We start from the raw sequence: 26922 nt of genomic DNA on the forward strand, positions 1-26922 counted from the left end.
CAGTAGAGGCAGGTTTATTAAATATATTTAAGAGGGAATTAGATATATTTCTTCAGTATAAGGGTATTAAAGGTTACGGAGAGAAGGCGGGGACGGGGTACTGAACTTTAAGATCAGCCATGATCTCGTTGAATGGTGGAGCAGGCTCGAAGGGTCAAATGACCTACTCATGCTCCTATCTTCTATGTTTCTATGAAGGATTCGCCTGCCTGATCTTAATGCTGGTGGCTCGGTACAGATGTTAAATAGTGTTTTTAAATGAAAATTTTACAACTACGGGTCTGTGCCCAAGGTGGTGCCACCTGTGCTCAGCAGCGGCCATGGTGGGGGGAGGGAGGGGAGTTGCAGACTCTGGGGAGTGGCAGACTGGCGCAGGGCACAGGAATGCAGAGGAACACCACCCACTGAGAAGGAGAAGCAGAGGAGACAACCCTACAGGACAGCAGCCATTGTGGTGGACCAGCGAGGATGTGGGCAACTTGTGATTAGGGGACCCACATGGGCTCCAGCCTAGTTGGAACCAGGGATCAGAGCCAGGATATGAGAGAGTACAGAGGGCGAGAAGGTCTCCCGAAAGGCCTCGGATACTGAAGGCTTCCTGATCGTATTGGAGGTTTGGATCTGCAGCTGAGGGTTGCGAATGGTTTGAACAGGAGTGCGCAGCTGCAGAAGCACTGGGAGGCAAATCCACGGACACGCAGAGTCTTTAAAGGTACTGTCTTTTGCTTTTTTCTCGTACTGTAAAAGGTGCCGGGCAACACTAATGGAAACTTTTTGTCTACCTTACGGCAGACAGAAGGCAATTTTGTGTAATATTACATGACAATAAAGGAATCTTAAATCATAAAAAGTTCCCTCGACACTGTTGTATATAAACATACCCAATACAGAACCAGTAACAGTTAGATAGTCTCACCCACCTGGTAGGCAATGTTGTGGATTGTGATGTGGTGCAGCGCAGCCGTGTCACTCTTGAACAAGGCGTGGAGATATGCTCGTGTATACCTGTCAACATACATAGTTCTGACCGAGGAACAACCATGGAGGTGAATATGCATTTGCCCCATGTATTCCTGCCCAACCTGGTGTTCTCATCACTGGTACAGGTGGCATGTGATGCCATATATACTTGCGTAATAGTCAAATTTTGTGGATCGATTCTTAGGGCAAAATTTAGGGGATGGGGGTCAGCTATTACACACATACCAGCTTTGACCACAGTAAGTAATCATTCATGGTGTCATGTGCTCGGATGGGCGGGCGTACGGGGTGTCGGGAGCACGGATCGGGCGGGCAGCCGGGCCGTCGGGAGTACAGATTGGGCAGGCTACCGGGGCCAAAAATTGGGAGTTGGCTTTTGCATGCAGTATATGGAAAATATTAGATTTTTGGAGCAAATATGGGGGGGGGGGGGGTCAAATTTTACATGATATCGACTATTACACAAGTATATACAATTCTCTCTTCATGGATTAACCCACAGAGGCCAATTATGTATGGCGTGTACCACCTCTAGGCCTGGTATACTCATTCTCCACACACAAAGACCACAGGAGTGCCATGGATCAAGGAATCGGGTGCAAAAATCTGGCTTATTTCCTCTGCTCTCTGATCCAGCTGCTCAGGGTATCATCTAAAAGGGGCTCCAGGCAAGATGTGTGATCAGGGGATTGATGGAGCCAGGTGCTCATCTCTCTCTGTGGAGTTCAGTAATGCAGCAGAGCACATTTCTCCCCCCCCCCCCCCCCCCACCCCCAGCCTTAAGAGTAAAAGTGGCCACCACAGGCCAGATACTAACAATGCAAATGGCCCCCACTCTCACCTCTTGCAAGTAGGACAAGGGCATTCTTCATCAATGGGCTTGAAATCCTTGGCGTACTGTCTATGTTTCAGCTGCAGAGATCCCCAGGGAACGAGTGCTGAGCCAAACCGCTGAGAGATTAGAGAGAAGGTAAATTGCAGAGCTGAAGGAAGCTGGTAACAGCAGCCCCAGGTGCTATAGTGTTGCTAAAGCACTTTATCTCCTGATTGCCCCTGCATTCAAAGTTCCACATCCCAGTTCCCCATTCCTGGTTGGGTGAATGCCAGTTAGCTCCAATTTACCAAACAGATTCTTTATTTTTGGCCTGGACTTTTAAATTATTTTACTCAGTCTCAATATCACTGGTATGAACACCAGTTTACAAACCCTCTCTCTCAGTGAGCACAGTCTATATCAGAGGTGGCAAAACCGTGGCCCGTTGCCCATTTTTTAAGTGGCCCATTAGTACATAGTCCCTAACAATAAATTGGACTGTATCTACATTGAACTTCTTAGTTTCAACACTAGATGTCGCTGCCATTCTGAGCAACTTCTAGACAATTGCAACATTGCAATGTTACTCATCGATGACAATGTTTCCCTCCATTAAAAAAAAAGGTTTCCCTCTGTTTTAAAAAAAAGGTTTCCCTCTGTTTTAAAAAAAAGGTTTCCCTCTGTTTTAAAAAAAAGGTTTCCCTCTGTTGATGAAACAGGAAGGGAGCGATGAAAATTTCAGACACGGTGCGAAGATGAATTCTCTTTCAAGAAGTCATTGGGAAGTCTATTTGTTTGATTTGCATGGAATCTGTTAACTTTAATAGTCCATCTTAATATCTTATCTACAGATTTACACATTGCATCATAATCATTAAGGTGGGCACTTGGACCATGAACTGTATTCACTGAGAGTTATGGAAGAATGTTGGAGACGGCCTTGTCCCTTTCTTGATCTTTTCTCCTCTTCTTATTTTACACTCAGTTTTTTATTTTGCAGTTGTTTTGAATGACAGTTTTAAAGTGTTTTATTATATTATTTAAATTAAAGAGCAGCAGATACAGAAATGCCGACTGTAATATGTGAGCACATCAATAAACTACAGTAACGTCAACAGTTTAACTGTTCGAGTAAAAGCACAATGTTGGAGAAACCCTTGATATGGGTTCTGTATTTTTATCTTTGCTATATAAAGAACTCTGACCTGCTGAGTTTCTCCAGTGTTGTGTTTTTACTTCAACCTCGGTGTTTGCAGACTTTCGTGTTTAACTTACAGTTAACATGTTCAGTGGTGTGGTATAATTATTTTGATACAATGTGAATTTTCGATAGCACCAGGGTTTTCTGATCTAAAAACATGATTTTTCTTGCAGTGGAACTGGTTCAAAACTGCCAGGCTTGATATTGTTTGACCCGTAACTCCTTATATTTTTCTGAAGTGGTCCACAACCTAAAAGGGTTGGCCACCCCTGGTCTACATAATCCCAATTAACTCCAGCCACCAGAATCTGGATGCGAGACAATACATTGCCCTTCTCGACTCCCAGAGAAAACAGAATTACGGTAAAGCCCGTGTTATCCAGAATTCAAGCAACAAGCAGCATCAAGCAACCGGGGAAAAATTAAAATCACAGAAAATAAGCAAGTAAAAAATGCTCGTTTAAGACAGGCATGCATCACCATAAATTCAAATTAACGGCAACGCAGCCCAAGTTTAATTCGAATTAACGGCAATGCACGCCAGGTTTAAACTTTTGGTTGTTTTTGCACAACAATCTCAAGCAACCAGAAAATTCACTTATCTGGCATCGACAACCCCATAGGTTATGAATACCAGGGCTTTCAGTGTATTCGGTATTACACTGAGGAAATCCTTACCGCTGTTCGTGTAGGAAACACACAGTCAAACATGTCGCAGCCTAGAGCCACACAAACCACGAGATCCGTTGCATACCTGGTCGGAAAGAGGGGGAAGGAGTTGGTGATTGAAGCAGTAAAGGCACAATGCACAACTCACTTCTGGAACCAGGTTGTGTCTCTGACTGCGTACCCCAGTCTGAAATGCTCAATCACAACAGACACACCCGATCCATGCCTTCTATCTGTGAACTGCTCCATTAGCCTACTCACCATTGCACCGTCCGTTGACATTCGCCAATTCAGTTCTAAATTCAGCCCCAGGATTTTGTCAGCAAAGATCCACATTTTAAATTCACAACTTCCAGTGAATTTCCAGCATCCTCCCGAGATTATCAGGATGGAAGGCTGCCCCAGTTTATCTGGCTAGGCAGATGGGAGAAGGGGTTACTTGGAAGCTTTTCATGGGCATGCAGACAGATCGTGTGAAGGTCATACTGAGAAGGAGTTTTAAAATGTTGACTGGAAGCTGCATTCCTTTCTTGTTATCAGCTAGTTGATAAGGGCCTCCTTATTTGGCAAGGTACTAAAAGACTACAGGTACTCCCCGACTTATGACTGTAATTAGGACTGAAGGATCGGTCGTATCTCAAAATGGACACGACGGAATTTTGCCTGCGTGCATGGAGTACCGAAGTCTTAATCGAACTTTTTAATCAAATGTTGTATTTGACAAACTCGGACAGGGATACAGGGCATGTAAGAGCAAAAATGTGCGCACTTAGCTTGTTGGTCAGCGTCCTAGGGTCCATAGGCTGGGCGTGGCCATCTTGATCTCTGTGGGCATGCACAGTGGGTTCGCATATTGGCGTTCAGTTGGTGCATACACAAGAGTTAAGTGCTCTAACGATATTGAATTTGCACTCTTAACTCTCGTGCATACGCCAACCGAACGCCAATATGCAAACCCTCTGTGCATGAGCCAACCAGAGACTCATGCATGCACACAGGAATCAAGATGGTTGCGCCCAGCCTATGGACCCCAGGATGCTGACTAACAAGGTAAGTATGCCTATTTTGGCTCTTGTGTGCCCTGTATCCCTGCTATAGTTTGTTGAATGCAACATAAACCACGTAAATGTTATTTTTTTTTTTAAATAAAATTCAGTAATATGTGTAGATGGACACAAGTCATGTAGGTCACAAGTCAGGGAGTACCTGTATTAACTACTGGATAAGGGACACCACCTTGATTAATGAATCCCAAGAGAATTCTAAAAAATGTTCTTATATGGAGCAGCCTGTTGGACTGTTCTAGAAACTAGAGGTACTGACAGTATAAAATGTATGATTTGTGTGCCATGAGGCATTCTCTCTTGGGGTGAGACTAGCTGCTTTTGGGAGTGCTTCTTGTTGTAATGAAGTTCTCATGCTTTGCAAAGTGATGACAAATTTGTTTTTGCAGCTATATTTGCACTAGTTTTAAAGCAACCTCAGGTCCACTGTAACAACACAGCTGGGTAGAAGGGAAAGGAGGATGCTGCTATTGCCTGAAGGCAGACAGTCATGCACACTGGCTTTCGCATACCCCACTCCCATCAGGTAGCGTGGCTTTTCCCGTGGCAGGTACTCTGTGCTGAGTTTCACCATTCTCCAGAAATGGTTCTTCTCCTCTCCGCCACTCAGCCCTCCAATTGCAAAACCAGGGACATCCCGCTTGATCATCTCTGAAATGGCACAACGGTGGAATGCTTTGTCAAGGAATGTCGACAGTTCTCTCTCTCCCACCCATGTTGCTCGACCCACGGATATCCTCCGGAAGATCATGAATGCTCCACATTCCAGCTCTCCTGTCTCTTGTGTCAGCAGGATGGAGATATTGATTCATTTTATGCTGTTCCTACTGCACACTCGTTCATTAAGAGTTGTGATGTAGATTTAGGGCCCTGTAACAGAGACCATTCCTGGTTCCCTGCAGAGATGGTAGAGAGAGAGAGAGGAGCAGTGGAGGAAGGCTGCAGTTTGAGAGTGCAGGTATAGTAGAGGAGCTCATGAAAGGAAAGACAGAAATGTACAGAGGGAGTGTTGTTATGTGAACACATATCAAAGACCACCTTCTCATTGTGTACACACATTGGATTAATACAGAAGTTCTCAACCTTTTTTCCCCACTCATATACCACCTTAAGTAATCCCTTAATAACCACAGACCACCTATGACATCCTATTACTAAGGGGTTACTTAAGGTGGTATATGAGTAGAAACAAAAGGTTGGGAGCCACTGAAGTAATGAATGGTGTATATCAGATCTCTAGCCCTGTTTCTGCTGGGGTGGGGCTGGAAAGGAGGGGGCCGGAACGCTGCAACGAACAACCTCAAGTCAGGGTTAAGAGGATTTGGAGCAGATAAACAGTGGGAAAGGAATGAAGGAGCTCACAAGCCTCGGGCAGGGAGGAGATTCATGTTTCGCTGGAGACTTCAGCTGGGAGAGAGCATGAGAGAACATAAAGTGCTAAAGAGAGACACAAGGGAAGGGAAGTGATGGCAACATGGCACCTATCCACCACAGAGGAACAAGAGTTAGGGCAGTGATTGAAGGTGACACAACTGAGAGATGTCAACTGGAACACAATCTGCCCAAAAGGTACTTTCGGGACAATATCAAAGAAAAGTTTTTTTATATATAAACGGACAGAGCCTCACCTTTCAGACATGTGGTGCGCAGTTCAGCATCTAAACCGCCCTGAATTATTGCAAAAAGGTTCTGCTGCTTGGGGTTCTTGTTTGCTGCAATGCAGCGATCCAACCAGCGGATCGATCTGGGTGACAGAGACACATTTATTGACATTCCTCGTCCTCACATGGAATCATGAGGAGCAATACATAATTTTCCTCCTGGACAGCCTCAACCTGACCACATGAACACTAAGTTTTCCCTTGCTTGGACCCCTTCCCCGATCAGAAATACACTGTTTCCACCTCTCTTTACTTGCTCCTGAACATTTTCCCCTATCCTCTATAATTTCTCCCTCCACTCATCTTATCCCTCTGGGCCCTTCCCACAGCTTACTTCCCCCTTTATCGATACAATTTCACCTATTCTGACCACAGATGCCATCAGACCGGCTGAGTTCCTCCAGCAATTCCTTGTCTGCACTGTTACAGCCACTCGTCAGATATGAGAAAGTATACATCATCCAAGTCATTGGGTGAATTTAAGGCAGAGATTAAGAGGTTCTTGACTAGCCAGGGCATCAAAGGGAGAGGGCCAGGCAGTGGAGCAATTGATCAACTCCTGATTAAATGGTGGGATAGACTCGATGGGCCATTAGCCTACTTCTGCTCCCATTTCTTATGGTCAAGAGGAGATATTTTACTTCACAGCTCTTGGCCTGTATTCATTGGAATTTAGGAGAATGAGGCAGGGGGGGGAGGGGTTTCATTTCGAATGTTAAAAGGTGTAGACAGAGTACATGTAGAAAGGTTGCTTCCCATGGTGGGAGAGTCTAGGACAAGAGGGCACCATTTCAGCTTTGAAAGGCGTCTGTTTAGATCAGAGATACGGAGCATTTTCTTTAGCCAGAGGGTGGTAAATCTGTAGAATCTGTTGCCACAGGTGGTCATGGAGGTCAGGTCATTTAAGGCAGAGAATGATAGATTCAGGTTTAGCCAGGGCATCAAAGGTTATAGGGAAAAGGCCAGGCAGTGGGGCTGTGTGGGGAAGTGGACCAGCTCACAATTAAATGGTGGGGCAGACTCAATGGGCTAAATAGCTTATTTCTTTTTTTTTTTTAAATAACTTTATTTATTCGTTCAACAAGGTTATTACATACAGTAAAAAAAAAGTACATATTATGAACAATAAAAAAAATTTATATATAAAAAAGAGAGAAAAAAAAGAACCATTCCCCCCTCCCCCTCTCAGCCAGCTTTTAGGAGAGCCAAAGAGAAAAAAAAAACTGAAATATATTTACTAAAATCTAATCAAGGTAAATTTAAATGTAAATATTATGAATATAAAGACCACTTATTAAGAAAAAACGAATAATTATCATATAAAACATGTGATTTTTTTTCCATTACCAAACAAGTTTTCATCTCATTATGCCATCTATTAATATCAAACACATTAGCATTTTTCCATGTACTTGCTATACATTGTTTTTGCTACAGATAAAGCTAAATATACAAAAGCAATCTGAAATTTGTCTAATCCCAAATCTTTCAAAGGCTGCAACTTACCCAACAAAAATATTGTCGAGTCTAAAGTATTTTGATCTTATACAAATGTTCCAAAAACAATTGAATTGCTTTCCAAAAAGATTGTATATGTACACATAACCAAACAGCATGAAAGAAAGTTCCAACCGAATTACCACATCTAAAACAAGAGTCTGATTCACTAAAACCATATATTTTTTAAACTTTTCAGGTGTTAAATACAATTGATGTAAAAAATTGTAATTAACCATTGCATAACGAACATTTATCAATCTAGTAACACTAACATGACAAATATCTAACCAGTCATCATCAGAAAAAGTAAGGTTAATATCCTTTTCCCATTTAATCTTCGATCTATCCCATCCCTTTTTTTCCCATACTTTCCTGTAATATTTGGTACATCAATGAAATATATCCCTTCTTTGGTACAATCACAAGAAAAGATTCAAATTTAGTCAATTTAGGTAAAATCATATCTCTACCAAATATTTGTTTTACTAAGGATCGAAGTTGATAATAAACGAATAAAGAATTCTCATTAATACCAAAATCTTCCCTCATTTGATTAAAGGATAAAAATTTACTTTCTTTAAAACAATCCCCCAAGTTTTTTATACCCTTAGATTTCCAATGTAATAAACATTGATTATACATTGAAAAAGGAATAAGTTGATTATTATATAATGGTGTTAAAGTCAATAATTTACCCTTAGAACCTATCGTTCTATTGTTCCTCATCCATAACTTCATTAAATGTTTTAGTATAGGCACATTATATTGTTGTAATAAATTTAAATTCCACCGAAACAAAAATTGATGTATTTCAAATTCAAAAATATTCGCCATCTCAATTTTAGCCCAACTAGGGGGCCGTTCCAATCCATTAATGAACTAATAAATTTAAATTAAGCTGCCTCATAATAATTTTGAAAATGTGGCAAACATAATCCCCCAATGCACATTTCCAAGTTAACATTCAAAGCTACTCTCGGAAATTTACCCTTCCATAAAAATTCCCTAACCATTTTATTTAAATCTCTAAAAAAATTCTTATTAAGTAAACACGGAATTGACTGAAACAAATATTGTATACGTGGAAAGATATTCATTTTAATTGTATTTATTCTTCAAATTAAATTTATAGGAAGATCCTTCCACTTAATCAAATCAGCTTTGATCTTTTTCATTAATGGTACATAATTTAATTTATATAAAGATTGATAATCAACATCTACATTTATACCCAAATATTTAATTCGATCAGTCCACTTCAAATTAATAATATTCTTACAAACTGAATAATCTCCTTCACCTATCAGTAAAATTTCACTTTTTTCCCCAGTTAACTTTATATCCAGACAAAGATCCATATTGTGTTAAACACTCCTTCAAATGTAAAAGTGACTGAGCTGGGTTTATTAAATACACCAGTACATCGTCAGCAAATAGATTAATTTTATACTCCTCATCTAAAACACTCATACCTTGTATCTGTGTATTTTGTCGTACCAACTGTGCTAAATGTTCAATTACTAACGCAAACAAAACTGGAGACAAAGGACAACCTTGACGTGTTGAACGAGTTAATTTAAAAGGTTCCGAGATCTGACCATTTGTCAATACCCTGGCTATTGGTTTATTGTATAAAACTTTAATCCAACCAATAAAAGAAGGACCAAGCTTAAATTTCTCCAAGACTTTAAATAAATAGTTCCATTCTATCAAAAGCTTTTTCTGCATCGAGAGATACCACCACCGGATGGAGGGCACTGTCGATATTTATTAATCAAACTAATCACTCGAAGAATATTATCTGAAGCATATCTATTCTTTATGAAACCTGTTTAATCAACATGTATCAACTTAGGTAAAAGTTTAGCCAATCGATTCGCTAATACTTTAGCTATATTTTATAGTCTACATTTAACAAAGAAATTGGTCTATATGAAAACACCTTTAATGGATCTCTATCCTTCTTAGGAATTACAGTAATTAAGGCACTAGAGCATGATTCAGGTTGATCATAATGTTCATTAATCTGTCGTAACACATCTCCAAACACTGTAGATAAATCATCATAAAATACCTTATAAAATTCAACCGAAAACCCATCATCACCAGGTGATTTTCCATTCAGCATTTCCAATATAGCCAATTTAATTTCTAAATCAATAAAAGGAGCCTCCAGCTCCAATATGTCTTCTTCTCCTAGTACCGGTAATTTCAACACCGATAAAAAGGAGTCAATCGATCCGCTCTCCTGTTTTTCCTCAGAAGTATATAATTTCTTATAAAATCAATGCAACTCATCATTAATCTCACGAGGTTTGTAAGTAACAGTCGAATTTCATCTGACTGCATTAATAACCCTTGATACCTGTTCTTTAACTACCAAGCAAGTACCTTATGTGCTTTCTCACCCCATTCATAATTCCATTGTTTAGATCTATTAATCAAGCATTCAAAATGATAAGATTGCAACATATTGTATTTCAATTTCAATCTAGACAACTCTATTTTCTGATTTTCTGTCACATCTCTCTGAAATTCCTTTTCTAATTCATCAATCTGTTTCTCTAATTCAAGGCTCTCGGTCAAATAATTCTTTTTAACCTTAGAGGTATAACTAATTATTTGACCTCTCAAGTAAACTTTCATAGCATCCCACAATACAAATTTACTCTGAACAGAGTTAACATTTTCTTCCAAAAAGAAATTGATTTGTTTTTTAAAAAATTCAATAAATTCCACTTTTTTTTAACAACATCGTATTGAATCTCCAACGATAAGCTGCACGAATTTTTTCAGGACTCTCATAAGTAAAATACAACAAAGAATTATCTGAAATTACCCTATTTTTATATTCTGCTTGCAATATTTTCCCCTGTAAGTGTGCTGATACTAAAAAAAAATCAATTCTGGAAAAAGATTCAAGTCTAAATTAATAAAAAGAGAAATCCTTCTCTGTTGGGTTAAGACGTCGCCAAATGTCCACTAAATTAAAATCTTTTATCAAAGCTCGAATTTGAATTGCCATTTTAGATTTTTTAACATTTTTTGGAGATTTATCTAATAAAGTTTCCAAAACACAGTTAAAATCTCCTCCAACCAGAACATTTTCATTAGCTTGTCCCAGAAGCAAAAATGCATCTGAAATAAATGCTTCATCATCCACATTCGGTGCATAAATGTTAAGTAAAGTTCAAAATTCATTAAAAATCTTACAATTCAATTTAAGAATACATTCATTCATGTATGAATGAATGAATAAGAATGCATTTATTTCCATTGATTGTAATTCAAAAGATAAATTTTTATGTGTCAAAATTGCTACTCCCTTAGCTTTGGAGTTAAATGAAGAAAAAAAAATATGTCCAACCCAGTCCCTCTTCAATTTCATACTTTCTTTTTCATTCAAATGTGTCTCATGTAAAAAAGCAATATCAATCTTCATCTTTTTAATATAAGCCAAAACACGCTTACGCTTGATCGGGTTGTTTAATCCCTGAACATTAAAGGTAGCAAATTTCAAATTTGACATATCTAATACAATTGCTAAATACCAAAAATAATCACAAAATTAATAATAACAAAGAGAAAAAAAAAATTTGTATAGGACCCTCAAATTAAAATATATAGGCCCTTCAAATAAAAATAATATTTGTTAATAAGAGAAAAGAAAAACAACAAAAAAACTACCAAAAGGTAGTAACTCCTTAAAAAAAAACTGGGTGTGGGTTACCCACTAGTGACTGATGACTAACAAAGAAGTTAATGCAATCCCCTCCTCCCCAGCCAGCCAATAAAAAATATTAACATATTACAAAAAAAAATCAGCCTTGAGATTCCAGTCCAAATAGTGAACTCATTTCAAGAGTAGGTGAGCTCTTTCCATTCTCGTTCTTTCCACTTCTGCCATTTTACCCATTACCAAGTCCATCAGACTTTCTTTTAGGAGATAATGGTGGACTTCTTTATCCTCTGACATCTGGTAACGAATTAGCAAAAACCATTGCTTCATGCTCACTCTCAAAGAATTGAGACTGATAGTTTCCGAAAAAAACACTTTCAACACAGCAAGATAATGAAATGCAAATTTGTAACCTTTACGCCATAAAACATCTTAAACTGGATTAAATTCACATCGGCATCTGATGATATCTTGACTCAAATCAGGGTAGAAGAAAACTCTACTATTCTAAACCATCATTTGAGCTTGCCTTTGTCTTGCATTTTGAACTGCAAGTCGAAGAATTGTCTCTCTGTCCAAACAACGAACTATCACAGCTCTTGGAGGTTGACCAGGTAGGGGTGTTCTTCTTAAAGCTCTATGTGCTCTTTCCAGTACCAATCCATCAGGGAAAGTCTCTTCCCCCAACTTCTGGGGAATCCAATTTTAAAAAAATTTGACAGGATCTTGACCTTCTCTACCTTCTGGCAAACCCACAATTTTCACATTATTTCCTCTGCCTTGATTTTCCAAATAGTCTATTTTTTTTTTGTTAACTCTTTTTCCCGGGTTCCTAAATCTTTAACTGATTTTTCCACCTTTACTATTGTTTCTGTATTGGATTGTACCTCTTGTTTACATTCAGAAAAGGAAGCTTCAAATTTTTTTTAAGTTTTCCCAATTTTCTTTAGCTTCTGCCTTAACCACATTTAGATCTGAGTGTATATCAGTATTCATTTGAACCAGCTGGTTCAATTGACCAGTAATAACATCCAAATAAGAAGAAATACCTTCAAACATCATATAAACAGGCTGAGGTGCAGTTTGAAATGCAGGATTCGATTCCATAAATTGTAACTCACTTTCTTCCAGTTCTTCTTCCATTTCCTGTATAGTGGTAGAGTAAGGTAAGTTCTCTTCTAGTTGTTCTTCAAAAGGCAGCATTCTAGTCGTTTTGCTGCGAATTTGGACATCCAATGACGACCCCCCCGACTACCTCAGGGAGTCATCGCTGCCGTCCCCCCGCAGACCATTTTTTCATAAAATTACGGAATTCTCCGTAATTAACGGCGCTATCCAAGCCCACAGTCACTATAGACTGCATGTCTACCATCACAGTCCTCTTCCTCCACACTCCCGTCTCTTCCAACTGGGGTGTTCTTTGTAACAAGCCTCCAGGCTCGTGCCCGACTTCTCGGGAGCGCGCTCCTTCCTCCGCAAAACGTGTTGAACCAGTGCCATCTTGAGACTGGTGAGTAGCTGTTACCTTAAATTTTGTCCCCACCGGCAATCGTTGAAGCTTGGGGATCGCTGAAAATGGATCCGAGCTGTTTCAAGTCGTTTAGGCCCCAATTCTTCTACACTTCGAAACTGTATTTTCTTTTGTAACTGAGACTTAGTTTTTTTTTTACATTAACAGCCATAATGGCTCACCAAAATATCAAACTAAAAATTAAAGTTTTAAAATTAAAAATAAAGGGTTAAAAAACGGGTACTTAAAAGTCTGACCAGAGAGGGCAGGATTACACGTCTAGTCTCTACGCCAGGGGTCTCAAACTCAATTTACCCGGGGGGCGCTGGAGGTAGAATCTGGGCCGCATCAGGTTTTCCACTAGAAAAGCTCTTACAAAAACATTCCAATGTTATCAAATGTCTTTATTTTTTTTTTTTAAAAACACAAAAATAAGATGAAAAAATAAATAAATTAACAATTCATAAGAAAAAAAATAAAATCAATCAGTAATAAATAAAATGAAAATAATAATAATACAGCAGATATAGAAGACTGAAGAAACCACATTCTTCACATTCTGGAGAAATGTAATTATTATTCAGATTCAAATGTCTGTATTAACAGTTCTTTAACTTTCTGAACATGAATGGAACATTGAACATAAACAGTTATGAACATGTCTTCTTCTGCCTACTTCTTACTGCTAGAGATATGGCAGCGCTTCCTCTCGCATAGCCGAGCCACAACTTCCGGGTTCAGACTGGACGCCGAAGCGCGTGAAGCGGAAGCGGCCGCGGAAATTGCGCATGTGCCGCGTGCATATAATGACAAATAGAAAATGCTTATATTCGCAGTAATCCCAGCCGATGTCCCGCCCCCGAGAGCAATATACCCAACCGTGAATGGTAGGTTCGTTCAGCTCCACACACAACACTGAAAAGTGCCAATCATATCAAACTCGCGGGCCGCACTAACGTTAAACTTTCATATTAAGGGATTGTTAGATGCCGGACGAGAAATTTTTCCGGTTGCTTGAGATTGTGTGTTGCGTAATTGGTGAACTAACAGAGAGGCATGCCAGTTTTAAACTTTTATGTTTTTTATCTATTTGTTTTCCGCGATTATTTTGCCAATTGCTTGAATTCTGAAGAACAGGTGTTTTACTGTAAACATATTCCTTTTAAATTATATCTTTACGTAAATTTATTATGTATTGTAATGCTGTTTCTTCGGGTTGTACATGTACAGTCAGATAATAAACAAACACATAATTGAGAATGAAAACACACTCCTGTGAGAAAGCAGATTTAACTGGACTACCCACAGGAGTTCCTGATTCACTTTAAGCTTTCTTCCCACTGACCTGTACATGGCCTCTTCCACTCTGGGACCAGTCACTGTACTGCTCACCACATCATCCAATTGCATCATGATGTCTGAACCTTGCTCAGCAGCGAGACAGAAAAGAGAGAGGGACAATAGGTGGAGAGGGAGGAAAGACAAGAATTAAGCAGGTGGAACACAACCCCTCCACCCCATTCCATCCTACTTTTCCTCCCACCTGATAGCAGAGGCTGTCCAGCAGCCCCCTTCCCATCTCTCTTCCCTTTCCTACTGCTCCTGTTCAACCTCTCACTTTCCCTAATCCTGAACACAGACAGTGCAAGAGCCAAACAATTAATGATTATCACCAAGTGCTGCCTTGTCACAATGGCTGAAACAAAGTTCCCTGAATTACAGTATGGATTCCGCCCACCATTTAGGCATGGTTAGTGCAGCAGTTAACGCAACACAACCACAGCGCCAGTGACCAGGGTTCGAATCCCACGCTGTCTGTAAGGAGTTTGTTCGTTCTCCCCATGACTGCGTGGGTTTCCTCCAGAGGCTCCTGCTTCCTCCCACCATTCAAAATTATTGGGGGTTGTAGGTCAATTGGTGTAATTGGGCCGAAAGGGCCTGTTACCGTGCTGCGTGTCTAAATTTGAAAATGTAAAGAGATTACTGGATAGGTAGAGGTACAGATACAAAGATATTCTCAAGACCTGCTTGAAAGAAAAGTACCCTTTCCTTCCTGATTCCTGGGAATCATCGACTCATGACTGCTTTCTGAGTAGAGAAGGCACATTTGAGATGGTACTGAGAACCTGGAGTCCACGTCAAGGAGCAAATGGAAAACCAACAGACACAGCATCACCTCACAAGCTACCCACCTGCCTGTGCTATCAAGCACCTCCCATTCTGATATTGACCTCATCACTTAACACAGAATCAGTGTGGAAGCAAGTGATCTTAGATCTCGAGGCAGTCCAGGAGAGAGGAGGATTGGCTAAATACCTAGTGCATTCTGAATTTCAATCGATTTCTCTGGTGACAGAAGAATCTTCTTCCCATCATAAGGGGAGCAAAAGCTCACCCCTTCTTCTGTGACTTCAGACAGCTCCACCAAGGACACCATTTGAAATCCACCACTATCCTGCAAAGAGTAAAGATGTAAGCCTTAGCCATGCAGCCATCTGCTGCTGGCCTTGCACGTATCCACACTGTGAATTGTGCAACATTCAGAACCACGTTTTTTAATTTATAAAAGCAACATCCAAGAACAGTACTCACAATAAAAGGGTTTGATAATTACCACATCCTGAACATATATTGTAAAAAAAAAATGCCAAGATGCTTTATTGAAACAAGATCGGTTACCTTGTCGCACACTGAAGTGAGTGACTTGAAAGATGCAATGAGACCTCAATGTAACAGGAGTCGAGGGGCAACGTTAACATCTGCACTATCCTTATTACAAGTGAAACTAACATTAACTTAATGTCTATCGTGAGGGACATGATCCAGTACATTAAGGTTGCACTATATATGTTTAAAGGAGTGGAGGATGGGGAAGAGGTTTAGGAAAGAAACAAATGGCAGATAAAGGAATGGCCAACAATGGAGAAGCAATTCATAGTTGATCAAGAATGAAGATTTCAGATTTATTGTCAGAGAACAAAGCTTACAACCCTGAGATTCTTTTCTCTGCAGAATTACCACTTATTGGTAGTGCAACAACATGTAACACAATGTACACATGTAAACAACTGACTGTGCAATAAAGAGGAAAAAAATCAATAGAGTGCAAAACTAAAGAGTCCTTAAATGAGCCCCTGATGGAGTTCACTGTTGAGGAGTCTGATGGTGAGGCTGAGTAGTAGAAACCAAGAAAACTTTAGTAAAACACCAAAGTCTGTGATTGTAGTAAAAACATACTGAAATGCTGAGGGAACTCAGTCGGTCTCGCAGCATCCATAGGAGGTAAAGATATATCACCAACATTTTGGGCTTGAGCCCTTCTTCGAGGAATAAGCAAAAATAGGAAATCTCAGAATAGAGGCAGTGCTAGCTGGAGGAAGAGTCCAGACAAACGGAAAGTGTTAATTGGATCTGATAAGGGGAGAGGGGACAACTGATACAGGAAAAAGGGAGCGAGATAGAGCTGGGGGAAGGCAACGGGGAAGAGGGGGGGGGCAGTGTAACAAAAGCCAGAGAAGTCAATATTAATGCGATCTGGTCAGATCCTCCAATTTGCGGGTGATCTGTCTGGCAGGCAAGAAGAGTTTACAGCAATGGGTGAAGGCCAGTAGGGATAAACATTTACAGCCAGATTTTGTTGTCTATCATTATTTGCCCCTGAATTCAGTGGTTTGCAAGGCAATTTTAAAAAGCACTTGAGGAATAATTACTCAGTCTAGAATCACAACTGCCCAGAACAAAGAGCATCAGCAGTGAATCAGATGCATTCTTGATAACCCGCAGAGAATCTCATGATCAGTTTGAAAATGCTGTAAGGGTTCAGCAGGTCAGGCTCTAGTTCCGGACGAACATTTTAGTCAATATTTCCATCAGAATTATGCATTTTTTTAATTCTTGTTTTATTTAATTACTTGCATTTAAATTTCTTTTCGATTATTGTGATTCAAAATAGTTCCAAATCCAGAGGCCAAAATAAATCCAAGTTCACTGACAAAAGCAAAATGCTTCGAACATCCTTGGATGTTGGTAGAAAGCTGGGAGTTGGGAGATTCAGTGTAGTGAATGCGGAAAGGAATATTTGCTAAAGGATAAGAAAATAATGTGCTTGAATAAACAAGAGACTGGCTGGGAGGCGTGGGGACTGGACTATCAATAAACTGAAATTATGGCACTATCAATTGTTAGGAATGAATAAAACAGATATTTGGATACATTTAAAAATACCGGTGCATAGGACGACTCTGGAATTTCCATCTAAATTGTAGGTTTTAAGTGACACCCTTTGCACAAGACGACCCTAAATCTGGCACTTACCACTGGATGCATTAAAAAGAAAATCAAGATATTTTAATAACAAATTACCATGAAATGGTTTTAATTTTATTTGCATATTTGAAAATAAACAACCCTCAGCTCCTGTAACTGGTCGTTTAAAGCCTGAACCGAGCTGACTGCAGTCACATTGGGGGGAGTGCTAAGACTTTGCTAATAATTAACAGGGCATGCACCAGATTGCATCAGAGCCAGTAGGAAGATGGTAGCTTTGTTGAGGCTTCACCGTTAAGCTTTTTGACTCGGTTATAGTACAACCCCGATTTTAAGAGGCAATTTTTACATTTCAGAATCGTTCTATACAGTAAGTAGCATTTTTGATGTGACCACAATTTGAATCCAGTCTGCAGGCACCGTGATTGAAGAAGAAACACAGCGCTAGAGAAACTCAGCAGGACAAACAGTGGCCTTTATATTAGCAAAGATAAAGATACATAACCAATGTTTCGGGCTTGCGCTCACCTACATTTTACTCATACCTTGATGAAGGGCTTAAACTTGAATGTTGTAGGTATTTTTGCTATATTGTTTGAGTTTCTCCAGCATTGTGCTTTTATTTGAATCCAGTGTATGGTTTAGTCATCATGGTGGGGGGGGGGGGGGGGGGCGGGGAGAAGAGTATTATGACTATTAAAACAAAATTGAATGAACCAGGCAAACCACTGAAGGAACTAGGAATCAGATAATGAAGGGTGATTATACAAATTCAACCAAAAGAAGATCTAATTGTTCTTTTAAGATTCCATGAGAACTGGGGAGAGATAGCAATATTTGACCATTTGGATAACAATTGCATGGGCATTGGTGGAAGACTCTGAACCTCTGCTCCAAAGCTCTCAAACACTGGAGTTTTCTGACATTGGTAAAACACAAAAGTCTGCAGACACCACGGTTAAAGTAAAAGCACAATGCTGGAGAAACTCAGCAGGTCAAACAGACCCAGCTGAATTTCTCCACCATCAAGTTTCCTGACATTGAGTCTCTTGTGGGGTTGTCGGTAGAGACTGATAATCAGTTAATGCTCCATTTGTTAAGTGATTAGCAGAAAAGTAGGAGGTCAACCATGTGGGCGTTAGTCTGTGAATCATGCAATTTCGAATGAGAGGCAATGATAGCAAAAACTACTACAGTTAGAAATAGTTATTTAAAACACAATTTTTTTCTGCTGTTAAATATACTCTCACCGTCAGCAAGGCTCTGCTCCAATTCATGAAACCATGTAGCCCGTTTGCTTTTGCAATCAGATCTGATCCCTGCAAGTAGAAACCAATTAGACAGCCAGGTCTTGATCCCAGGCCTAGAGGGCAGCAAGTGCCAGCTCCAGCTCTGGTCCCCAAAACCCAGTTTGCAGGTATTTGGCAAAGGCAGCTGGGGGGGAGGGGGGGTGAGAAGAGGCAACTTTTATTCTCCATTGCCACCTTCTCTCTCTCTCTCCCTATAGTCTTGCAACCTGTGCCCAGGTCTCTTTCCTTCCCAACAATTCCCAGAACCCACCACCTGGTCAGTCAGCCACTTCTCCAATTTCACTCACCTCTTTCTGACCTATGCCCACAGTTTCCCCACCTATCCTCACTCTCTCTGACTTGCCCTCAGCCCTTGCTGTCTTTACAACAGACCCATCCTCACAGCCACCAATTCTTCAGATGACAGAAAGCTTGAAAGCATAGTGCACTGTGAAGCAAATGGTAAAAGACATGAGAATAAATAGGAGCAGTGGATGGCAGGTGAAATGTCATGTAAAGTACTGTATATACTCGGGTAATAGTCAAATTTTTTGGACCAATTTTTTAGGTCAAACTTGAGAGGGGTTTTGATTTTTACATGGGTCATACTTTTGACTGCTGCAAGTACAGGTTGTACCTCTTTAATCCAGTGACATTGGGACCTGGCCATTGCAGAACCACAGAAAATGCCGGAAAACTAAAATTCACCTCTAAGGGAATTTCACCTATATAAACATATCAAAGGTGGAACAAAGCTTAAAGCAGGAAGTAATACTGTGGAGCGGCATGATTAACATAGCAGTTACCGCAATGCCTTTACAGCGCAAGCGATTGGGTCCAAGATTCAAATCCCACACTGTCAGTAAGATATTTGTACTAATGGCAGCAGATTTAAAATGTGCTAGACCATGGGAGTTGCCAGACCAAAGAGCACCAGATTAAATAGGTACAACCTGTACCTGCATCTTTCAAAGCATCGGGAGCCCAAGTGAGAGGGTGGTCGGAACAAAGATCCATGGGTGGAGCATCAGGAGGTTGGCTTAGGCCAAAAATAGTGGGGCCAACTTTTACACCAGTTAAATAGAAAACACTTGCCAAAGGGGGCTGTTGACTGTGACACAGTATTGAAGATTACATGAGTTCATATATGAGTACTGAATGCAGGAATATCAAGGATAGGCAATATAAAACCTGAGGCCACTCTTCTGCAAGACATACAAGAACAGAGACAAGTAACCAAGTGAGATTGTTATTTAAGTACACTTCCAAAGTTTGAAAGTGTGGTTCAATATGTACAAAGGATCTGTGCTTTATTGCTGGAGTGATAAATTAGAAAAGGAGCTAATAATGAACATTTATAAAGAACTGATATTGTGTATTGCAATGCATTTTGGCTGCAAGCAAATTGTAAATGCTTTAGTGTAAGGGGTGGATTACTAAATTATACCAGGGATGATGAATTTTGGTTCTGTGGAAAGACTGGACATTGTTTCCCTTGAAACAGAGGAGGTTATGAAGGAATCTGGAAGATTTGTTTTAAAGAGAGCCATTCGAATTCTGGATGGCTTGACAATTAGGAAGCACAGAATGAAGATAGTTGGGGGAAAAGGCGACAGGAGGAGAAGATGGAGGGTTAAGATCTGACAGAATCAAATGCAAAATTCAGAAGTACCTAAATGTTTTGAATTTGCGTACAATGACCACTGGACTGGCCTGTGACTGGACCTCCACATCTTCTCACTGCACTCAACAGCTCCTTCACTTCCTCCAGCATCTGATTAGGATCAGACTCCACTACCCCCCGAGAATCCATCCAACCACTCACCTGTTAAACTCCTTCCCCCTGCCCCGCACCATCCCAATTCCTGGCTCCTTCCCCCCCCACCCCCGGCCCTCCTGACTCCTTTCCCCCAACCCCCGGCCCTCCTGATTCCTTCCTCCCCCCCACCCCCGGCCCTCCTGACTCCTTACCCCACCATCTCTCCCCACACCCCCCCCACTCCCACACCCCCCCCCACTCCCACACCCCCCCACTCCCACACCCCCCCCCCACTCCCACACCCCCCCCCACTCCCACACCCCCCCCCACTCCCACACCCCCCCCCACTCCCACACCCCCCCCACTCCCACTCCCCCCCCCCACTCCCACACCCCCCCCCACTCCCACACCCCCCCCCCACTCCCACACCCCCCCCACTCCCACACCCCCCCCCACTCCCACACCCCCCCCCCACTCCCACACCCCCCCCCACTCCCACTTCCACTCCCACACCACCCCCCACCCCCCACCCCCCCCCTCGGCCAGGGCCTGCTGGCTACTTGCATTCATCCCACTGGGTCTCTGTCCCATTCCGGCCCTCTTACCGGCCGCATGCCCAGGTGATACGTGTTGCCCAGGCAGATTTGACAACCGAGTGCCTCCAGCTGCGACGCCGCGATGCCCTTCAGCGTGCCCTGGGTGCCGACCGGCATGAACACCGGCGTGTCCACCACCTGGTGCGGCAGCTGCAGGCGGCAGAGTCGAGCCCGAGTCACCGGGCACTCGACACGGCTGAGAACGCAGAGGGGAGCCGCCATGCTCATACCGGAAACGGAAACTGCCGCTACCATGACAACGGAAACCCACAGCCCACGACCTCGTGTTGAATGGTTCATTGCACTGAAGATATCCAGTTTTAAGCCAGAAAAGGGAATTTATCGCTTTACTTGCATTCTTAATTCGTGCAGAGAATAGAACATGGTCCATAACTTGATGCTGGTCACATTCTTTATAACCCCTAGAGCATTAAAGGGCTTGCAGTGGCTAAGACTCAGAAGTTTCTTCCTGCCCTTCAATAAAACTATGGTGGATCTTTCACCTCCTTATAAGCATCCTATATTTTAGATGAGAGCATGGTGCTGGGATCTAATTTGGTAGCTTCCATAGTGTGCGACAGGTCAAAGGCAGGAATCTTCACCATTGGATTGAAATCAGGATGTATTGTCTTCAAGGAATGCTACCCTGAAGAAGTTCTCCTCCCTTCTGCTCCCCAGCTGCACTCCCCATTGCTCTCAAGCTCTACGACTATGTTCTCACCCAGACTCGCTTCCACAGCCATGTTTTTCCTATTATCAGATCCAATTAATCTTTTGTTGGCCTGGACTCTTCACCTAGCCAGCCTTGTCTTATGTCATGCACTGCCAGATTGAGACCACCCTCAAACTGTGTGGCATTAATATGGATCTGCATTTCAATAAACCCCACCCCCACCCCCCTCACATCTTCCCCACCCTTCTCCCAGCTCTGTCTCTCTTCATGCACACAAAAATCAATTCTCACCTCTCCCTTTATCATATCTGTGAGAAACAGAAGTACCTTCACAGAATTTGCTTGAGACAAAAATTGAGAACAAAGAACTTTTATTATACTATTACAACAATGCAAAGTTGGGTGCTTCCCCTTACCCTGGGAATATACACAGATACTGAGGCAGACCCAACTTTTATACATTTCATTTCAGTACAGATATACCTTCCCCTTAACATTCTTCTGCCTCCTGGATTGGTTTAGCATTAGGTAATTCCGCCCACGTGGATTCTAACTTCTTATCAGTTTATGTGCCTTCCTGCAAACTTGTTAGCCAGGAAATATCATGTCTTTGTTCTTTACTCATTAATCAATCCCCAAGACTTGCTAAAGCTATTTACTTGCTATCCTGTTTTGAAGATCCTTATTTTATTATACTTTTATACCCTTCCTAACCCTTCCTCCCATTTCAGCATCCCTTCACCCTGATTTAACCCATAATACTTCATTTCTAATGAGCACTTGCTTGACTCCTCACATTCCAGTATCCCTTCACCTTAAGTTAACCCATAATACTTCATCCTTAATTAGCACTTGCTTGACTCCTCACATTCCAGTATCCCTTCACCTTAAGTTAACCCATAATACTTCATCCTTAATTAGCACTTGCTTGACTTCTCACATTCCAGTATCCATTACAATATCCAAATAACACCTTATGTTGGTCTTGACTCCTCCTCTGGCCAGCACTGTCTCTACTCTGAGTTTTCTTATTTTTTGCTTATTCCTTGCTTATTCCTTGAAGAAGGGCTCAGGCCTGAAACTTCAGTAATATATTTTTACCTCCTATGGTCGCTGAGAGATCGGCTGAGTTCCTCCAGCATTTACTGTGTTGTTTTAATCACATTTGGACACCCACCTTACGCTGCTGAGTATTTGCAATATTCACCAAACCTCTAAACTTTGCAGATATTGTGAGGGAAAGTGGAGGTGGAGGTGGGAAGTGATAACGCAGAGCGCAATAGAGGCTGAGGACAGGAGGTCAATGAGGAAGGGGAAAGGGTGAGGAAAGAAAGAAATGTGAGGGTTAAAAGGTGAGAGGGCAAGTAAGTGAGTGGATGGAAGTGGGTAAGTGCTTGGTTGGAAGTGAGGGTGAGTTGGATCACAAGTAGGAGGGAGGGATGGTTGGGGAAGAATATCGATGACAGTGGAGGAGGAAAGGAGATAGGGTAAGTGGGTATAAGGGGTTTGAAAGAAGCAGGGGAAGGTGTGTGTTCAGTTTTTACTTTGATCTCTGGGAACTGCACCACAGTTGGTGTCGTGGTTAGCACAACACTTTACAGCGCCAGTGATCGGGACAGGGGTTCAAATCCCATGCTGTCTGTAAGGAGTTTGTACATTCTCCCCGTGTCTGTGTGGGTTTTTCCCGATGGGAAACGTACTGTGGGGTGAAGGTTAATAGGTGGGATGGAATGGCCTGTTACCATGCTGTATGTCTAAATTAATAAAAAATAAAACTCCCCAAGGTGTTCAAACTTCAGTCCACACTGCAAAGATGTGCTGCTTGGCAGTTTATATTTCAGATTTATTGTCAGAGTACATACATGACATCACATACAACCCTGAGATGCATTTTCTTGCAGGCGTCGCAGAATTACCACTTAATGGTAGTGCAAACAAAGAACTGACTTAATGTACACATAAATAAATCTAAACAAAGTGACTTTGCAATACAGAGTGAAAAAAGATTAAATGAAGTGCAAAACTAAGATTCCTTAAATGAGTCCCTGATTGAGTTTGACGATGAGGAGTCTGATATTGTTCCTGAACCAAGGGGTGTGAGTCTTGTGGCACCTATAAAGGAAGGGGATGAATCAGCATACAGGATGGAGATTGAGCCCTTGGCTTTAAAGATGCACCAACAACAATCTTGCACTCAATGTTACCAAAACTAAGGAGCTGTCTTAAGGAAAGGAAAGCCAGAGGTGTACAATCCAGTGATCATTGAGGGATCAGAGGTGGAGAGGGTGAAGAAATTTCAGTGCTTGGGAGTCACTATCTCAGAGGAACTTTCCTGAACCCAACTCATTTATGGCATTGTAAAGAAAGCACATCAGCACCTCTACTTCTTCAGGAGTTTGCAGAGGTTTGGTACAACACCAGAAACCCTAGCAAATTTCTATCGAGGTGTGGTGGAAAGTGTACTGACTGGCTACATCACAGTCTGGTATGGAAACATCATTACCCCTGAGCATAGAGCCCTCCAAAAGGTAGTGGATGCAGCCCAGGACATCACAGGCAAAATTCTCCCCACTATTGAGTACATCCACAGGGAACGCTGCCATTGGAGAGTAGCAGCAATCATCAAAGACCCTCACCACACGCTCTGTTCTTGCTGCTGCCACAAGACTCGCACCACCAGGTTCAGCAACAGCTGCTACCCCTTCGCCATTAAGCTCTGCAAAGCCAAACTCAATCATAGACTCATTTAAGGACTCTTACTTCTGCACTTTGTTCTCTTTGCAGTCAGTTTGTTTACATTCGTTATCTATTACAGTTCTTTGTTTACATGTTTATGATGTGTACAGTATATTTTTTGCACTACCAATTAGTGGTAATTCTGCCACGTCTGCAGGAAAGAAGAATCTTATGTGATGTCATGTATATACTCTGACAATAAATCTGTATCTATAACCTCTTTCCTGATGGTAGCAGCAAGAACAGAGCATATGCTTGGTGGTGTGAATCTTTGATGATCACTGCTGTTCTGCAAAGGCAGCATTCTCTGTAGATGTTCTCGAAGGTGGGGAGTGTTTTGCCTGTGATGTCCTGGGCTGTGTCCACTACCTTTTGCAGTGCTTTACATTCCCCATTTAACTCACCACTGTAAATTAGGACTTTGTAAGTGGGCATTAGGGAGAATCAAGGGAGGGAGGGGAGGATGTGCTCTGGGTGGGCACAAACTTGATGGATCGAATGGCATCCTTTGAGGCATAAGGAAACACTCGGAGGAACTGAGATATCTGGGTAATGTGAGGGAAGAATGGTGATGATGGGAGATTGAAGGGGTAGAAGGATTATAGTAACCATATAACCATATAACCACTTACAGCACAGAACAGGCCAATTCGGCCCTATTATCCTACTAGTAGGTTAGGGTAAGGAGGAGGATAAAAGGGGTGAGAGGAAGAATTTAGTAAATGGGGGAGAAGAAGAAAGGACAAGAAAAGAATGGGTTGGTCATTAGGAGGTACAATTTTTTGCATTACCAATAAGATTTAAGATTCAAGATTATTTTATTAGCATGTAATAAAATGTGATATTGCATGAAATTTCCTTTATTCAGGCAGACAAAGAATCACTATCAGCAAAAATTGCCCAGTTTCCCTCACAGCCAGAGAAAGAGAAGCAAAAGAGACCCCCCAGGGTCACTGAGTGTCCATGACTTCTCCTCCTGAGCTCCTTCAGCCTCCACAACCAGTCCAAAAAATCGGCAACCCGAGCTCAAGATGCATACCTCCGACACGGTGGGGAAATCTCCAGCATCCTCTTATGTCCTGGCTCCAATACCTGACACCCCCATCAGCCAGTTCCAGCCATCCGCAGCCTGGTGCGAGTCCTTTAACCGAAGACACCAGCAGCCCGTGTGGATACCTCACCTCGAGTCACCAACAGCCCGCCCGTCACCTGTGCGTTTTTCAGCAGCAGACCCTCTTGCTGGTCTGCAGCCAAGATCACCATCCCAGGGTCATCTCCAGTTCTCCAAGTGGTAATTCTGTCTGGCCCACAGGAAAAAGAATTGCAGGGTTGTACGTGATGTCATGTATGTACTCTGACAATAAATCTAAATCAATTCAAATTAAACTGTGGATCAGGGAGAGGAGGATACAAGGAGAAAGGGAAGAAGTAGATACTACAGTAGGGGCCATGGAAAGAAGTAGGGGCATGGGGGAAGGAAGAGCAGCAAGGACTAGCACGAAGAATAGTGTTGGGATGAGTATCAGGAAACAATTATTTTCAATCTCAGAATTATGTTGAAACTCAGCAATTATTTTGTTCTTGAGTTCAAGACAAGAGATAAAACACAAATGTCTGCAGACACTATAGTTGAAATAAAAACACAAAGCTGGAGAAACTCAGCAGGTCAGACAGTGTACTTTATATAGCAAAGATAGATACATAATATTTTGGGCTTGAGCCCTTCTTTAAAGTATGAGTATACTGTAGGCAGGCACCCAAACAAAAAAATGTTTCTTGTATATGTTTGTTTGCTATGTAAAGGTACTTCAATAAAAGCAGTCGGTTCCCAGAAACAGCATTCAGTCTGCTATTAACAACACCTCCCCCTGCTACTTTCTCCTCCCCCCCCCCCCACACCTCCCCCATCTTTTTATTCAGCTGCCTGTCTGCTTTTTGCTCATGATGAAGGGCTCAGGCTCAAAACGTTGCTTACCCTTTCCTTCCTATATCAGTGGTTCTAAACCTTTATTTTTCCTCTCACGTGCCATCTTAAGTAATTCCTCACCAAGCACAGAGCACTGTGGAGGATGCGTTAAGTAAGAGAATACTTAATGTGATATGTGAGTGGAAAAACAAGATCTAGAACTGAGTTTCTGCAGGGTGTTTCTGTGTTGCACAATGGAATTATCATTCCCCCCCCCCCTCCCACCTGCTATTGCTAATTTCTTACATATGTCTCAAAGATTAATAAGTAAAGCATGAAAGTCTTCAGGCACTGACAGAGTAGAAAAAATATAATTCTGGATAAACTTATCAGGTCAAATGTATTGTATATAGCAAAGACAAAGAAACATTTTTGTTTGTGAGCTTGCCTACATTTTGTTCATACCTTGATGAAGGGCTCAAGCCCAAAATCTTGGTTATGTATCTTTGCTATCTACATAAAGTACATGGTTCGACTGCTGAGTTTCTCCAGCATTGTTTTTACTTCAACCATGGTGTCCACACACTTTCTTCATTAAGACCCTGCAGATGACTTTCA

General features: G+C 41.6%; 1 protein-coding gene across 2 annotated transcripts in view; it reads right to left on the reverse strand.

Moving 5' to 3' along the window:
* Positions 1–21226, reverse strand: part of qtrt1 (queuine tRNA-ribosyltransferase 1) — a 40728-nt gene extending 19502 nt beyond the window's left edge. For both annotated transcript variants that reach the window (XM_069927533.1, XM_069927532.1), the window contains exons 1-9: positions 20999–21226; positions 18596–18664; positions 15396–15534; positions 14425–14503; positions 6358–6473; positions 5242–5380; positions 3675–3750; positions 1823–1932; positions 921–1005 (exon numbers count right to left, since the gene is read on the reverse strand). In XM_069927533.1, coding sequence (XP_069783634.1) covers positions 921–1005; positions 1823–1932; positions 3675–3750; positions 5242–5380; positions 6358–6473; positions 14425–14503; positions 15396–15534; positions 18596–18664; positions 20999–21217 — 1032 coding nt within the window. In that variant the 5' untranslated portion in view covers positions 21218–21226. The remainder of the gene's footprint in view (positions 1–920; positions 1006–1822; positions 1933–3674; positions 3751–5241; positions 5381–6357; positions 6474–14424; positions 14504–15395; positions 15535–18595; positions 18665–20998) is intronic.
* Between the last annotated feature and the right edge of the window lie 5696 nt (positions 21227–26922).

This window comes from Narcine bancroftii, chromosome 3 (assembly GCF_036971445.1).
Source record: "Narcine bancroftii isolate sNarBan1 chromosome 3, sNarBan1.hap1, whole genome shotgun sequence".
Classification (NCBI taxonomy): domain Eukaryota; kingdom Metazoa; phylum Chordata; class Chondrichthyes; order Torpediniformes; family Narcinidae; genus Narcine; species Narcine bancroftii.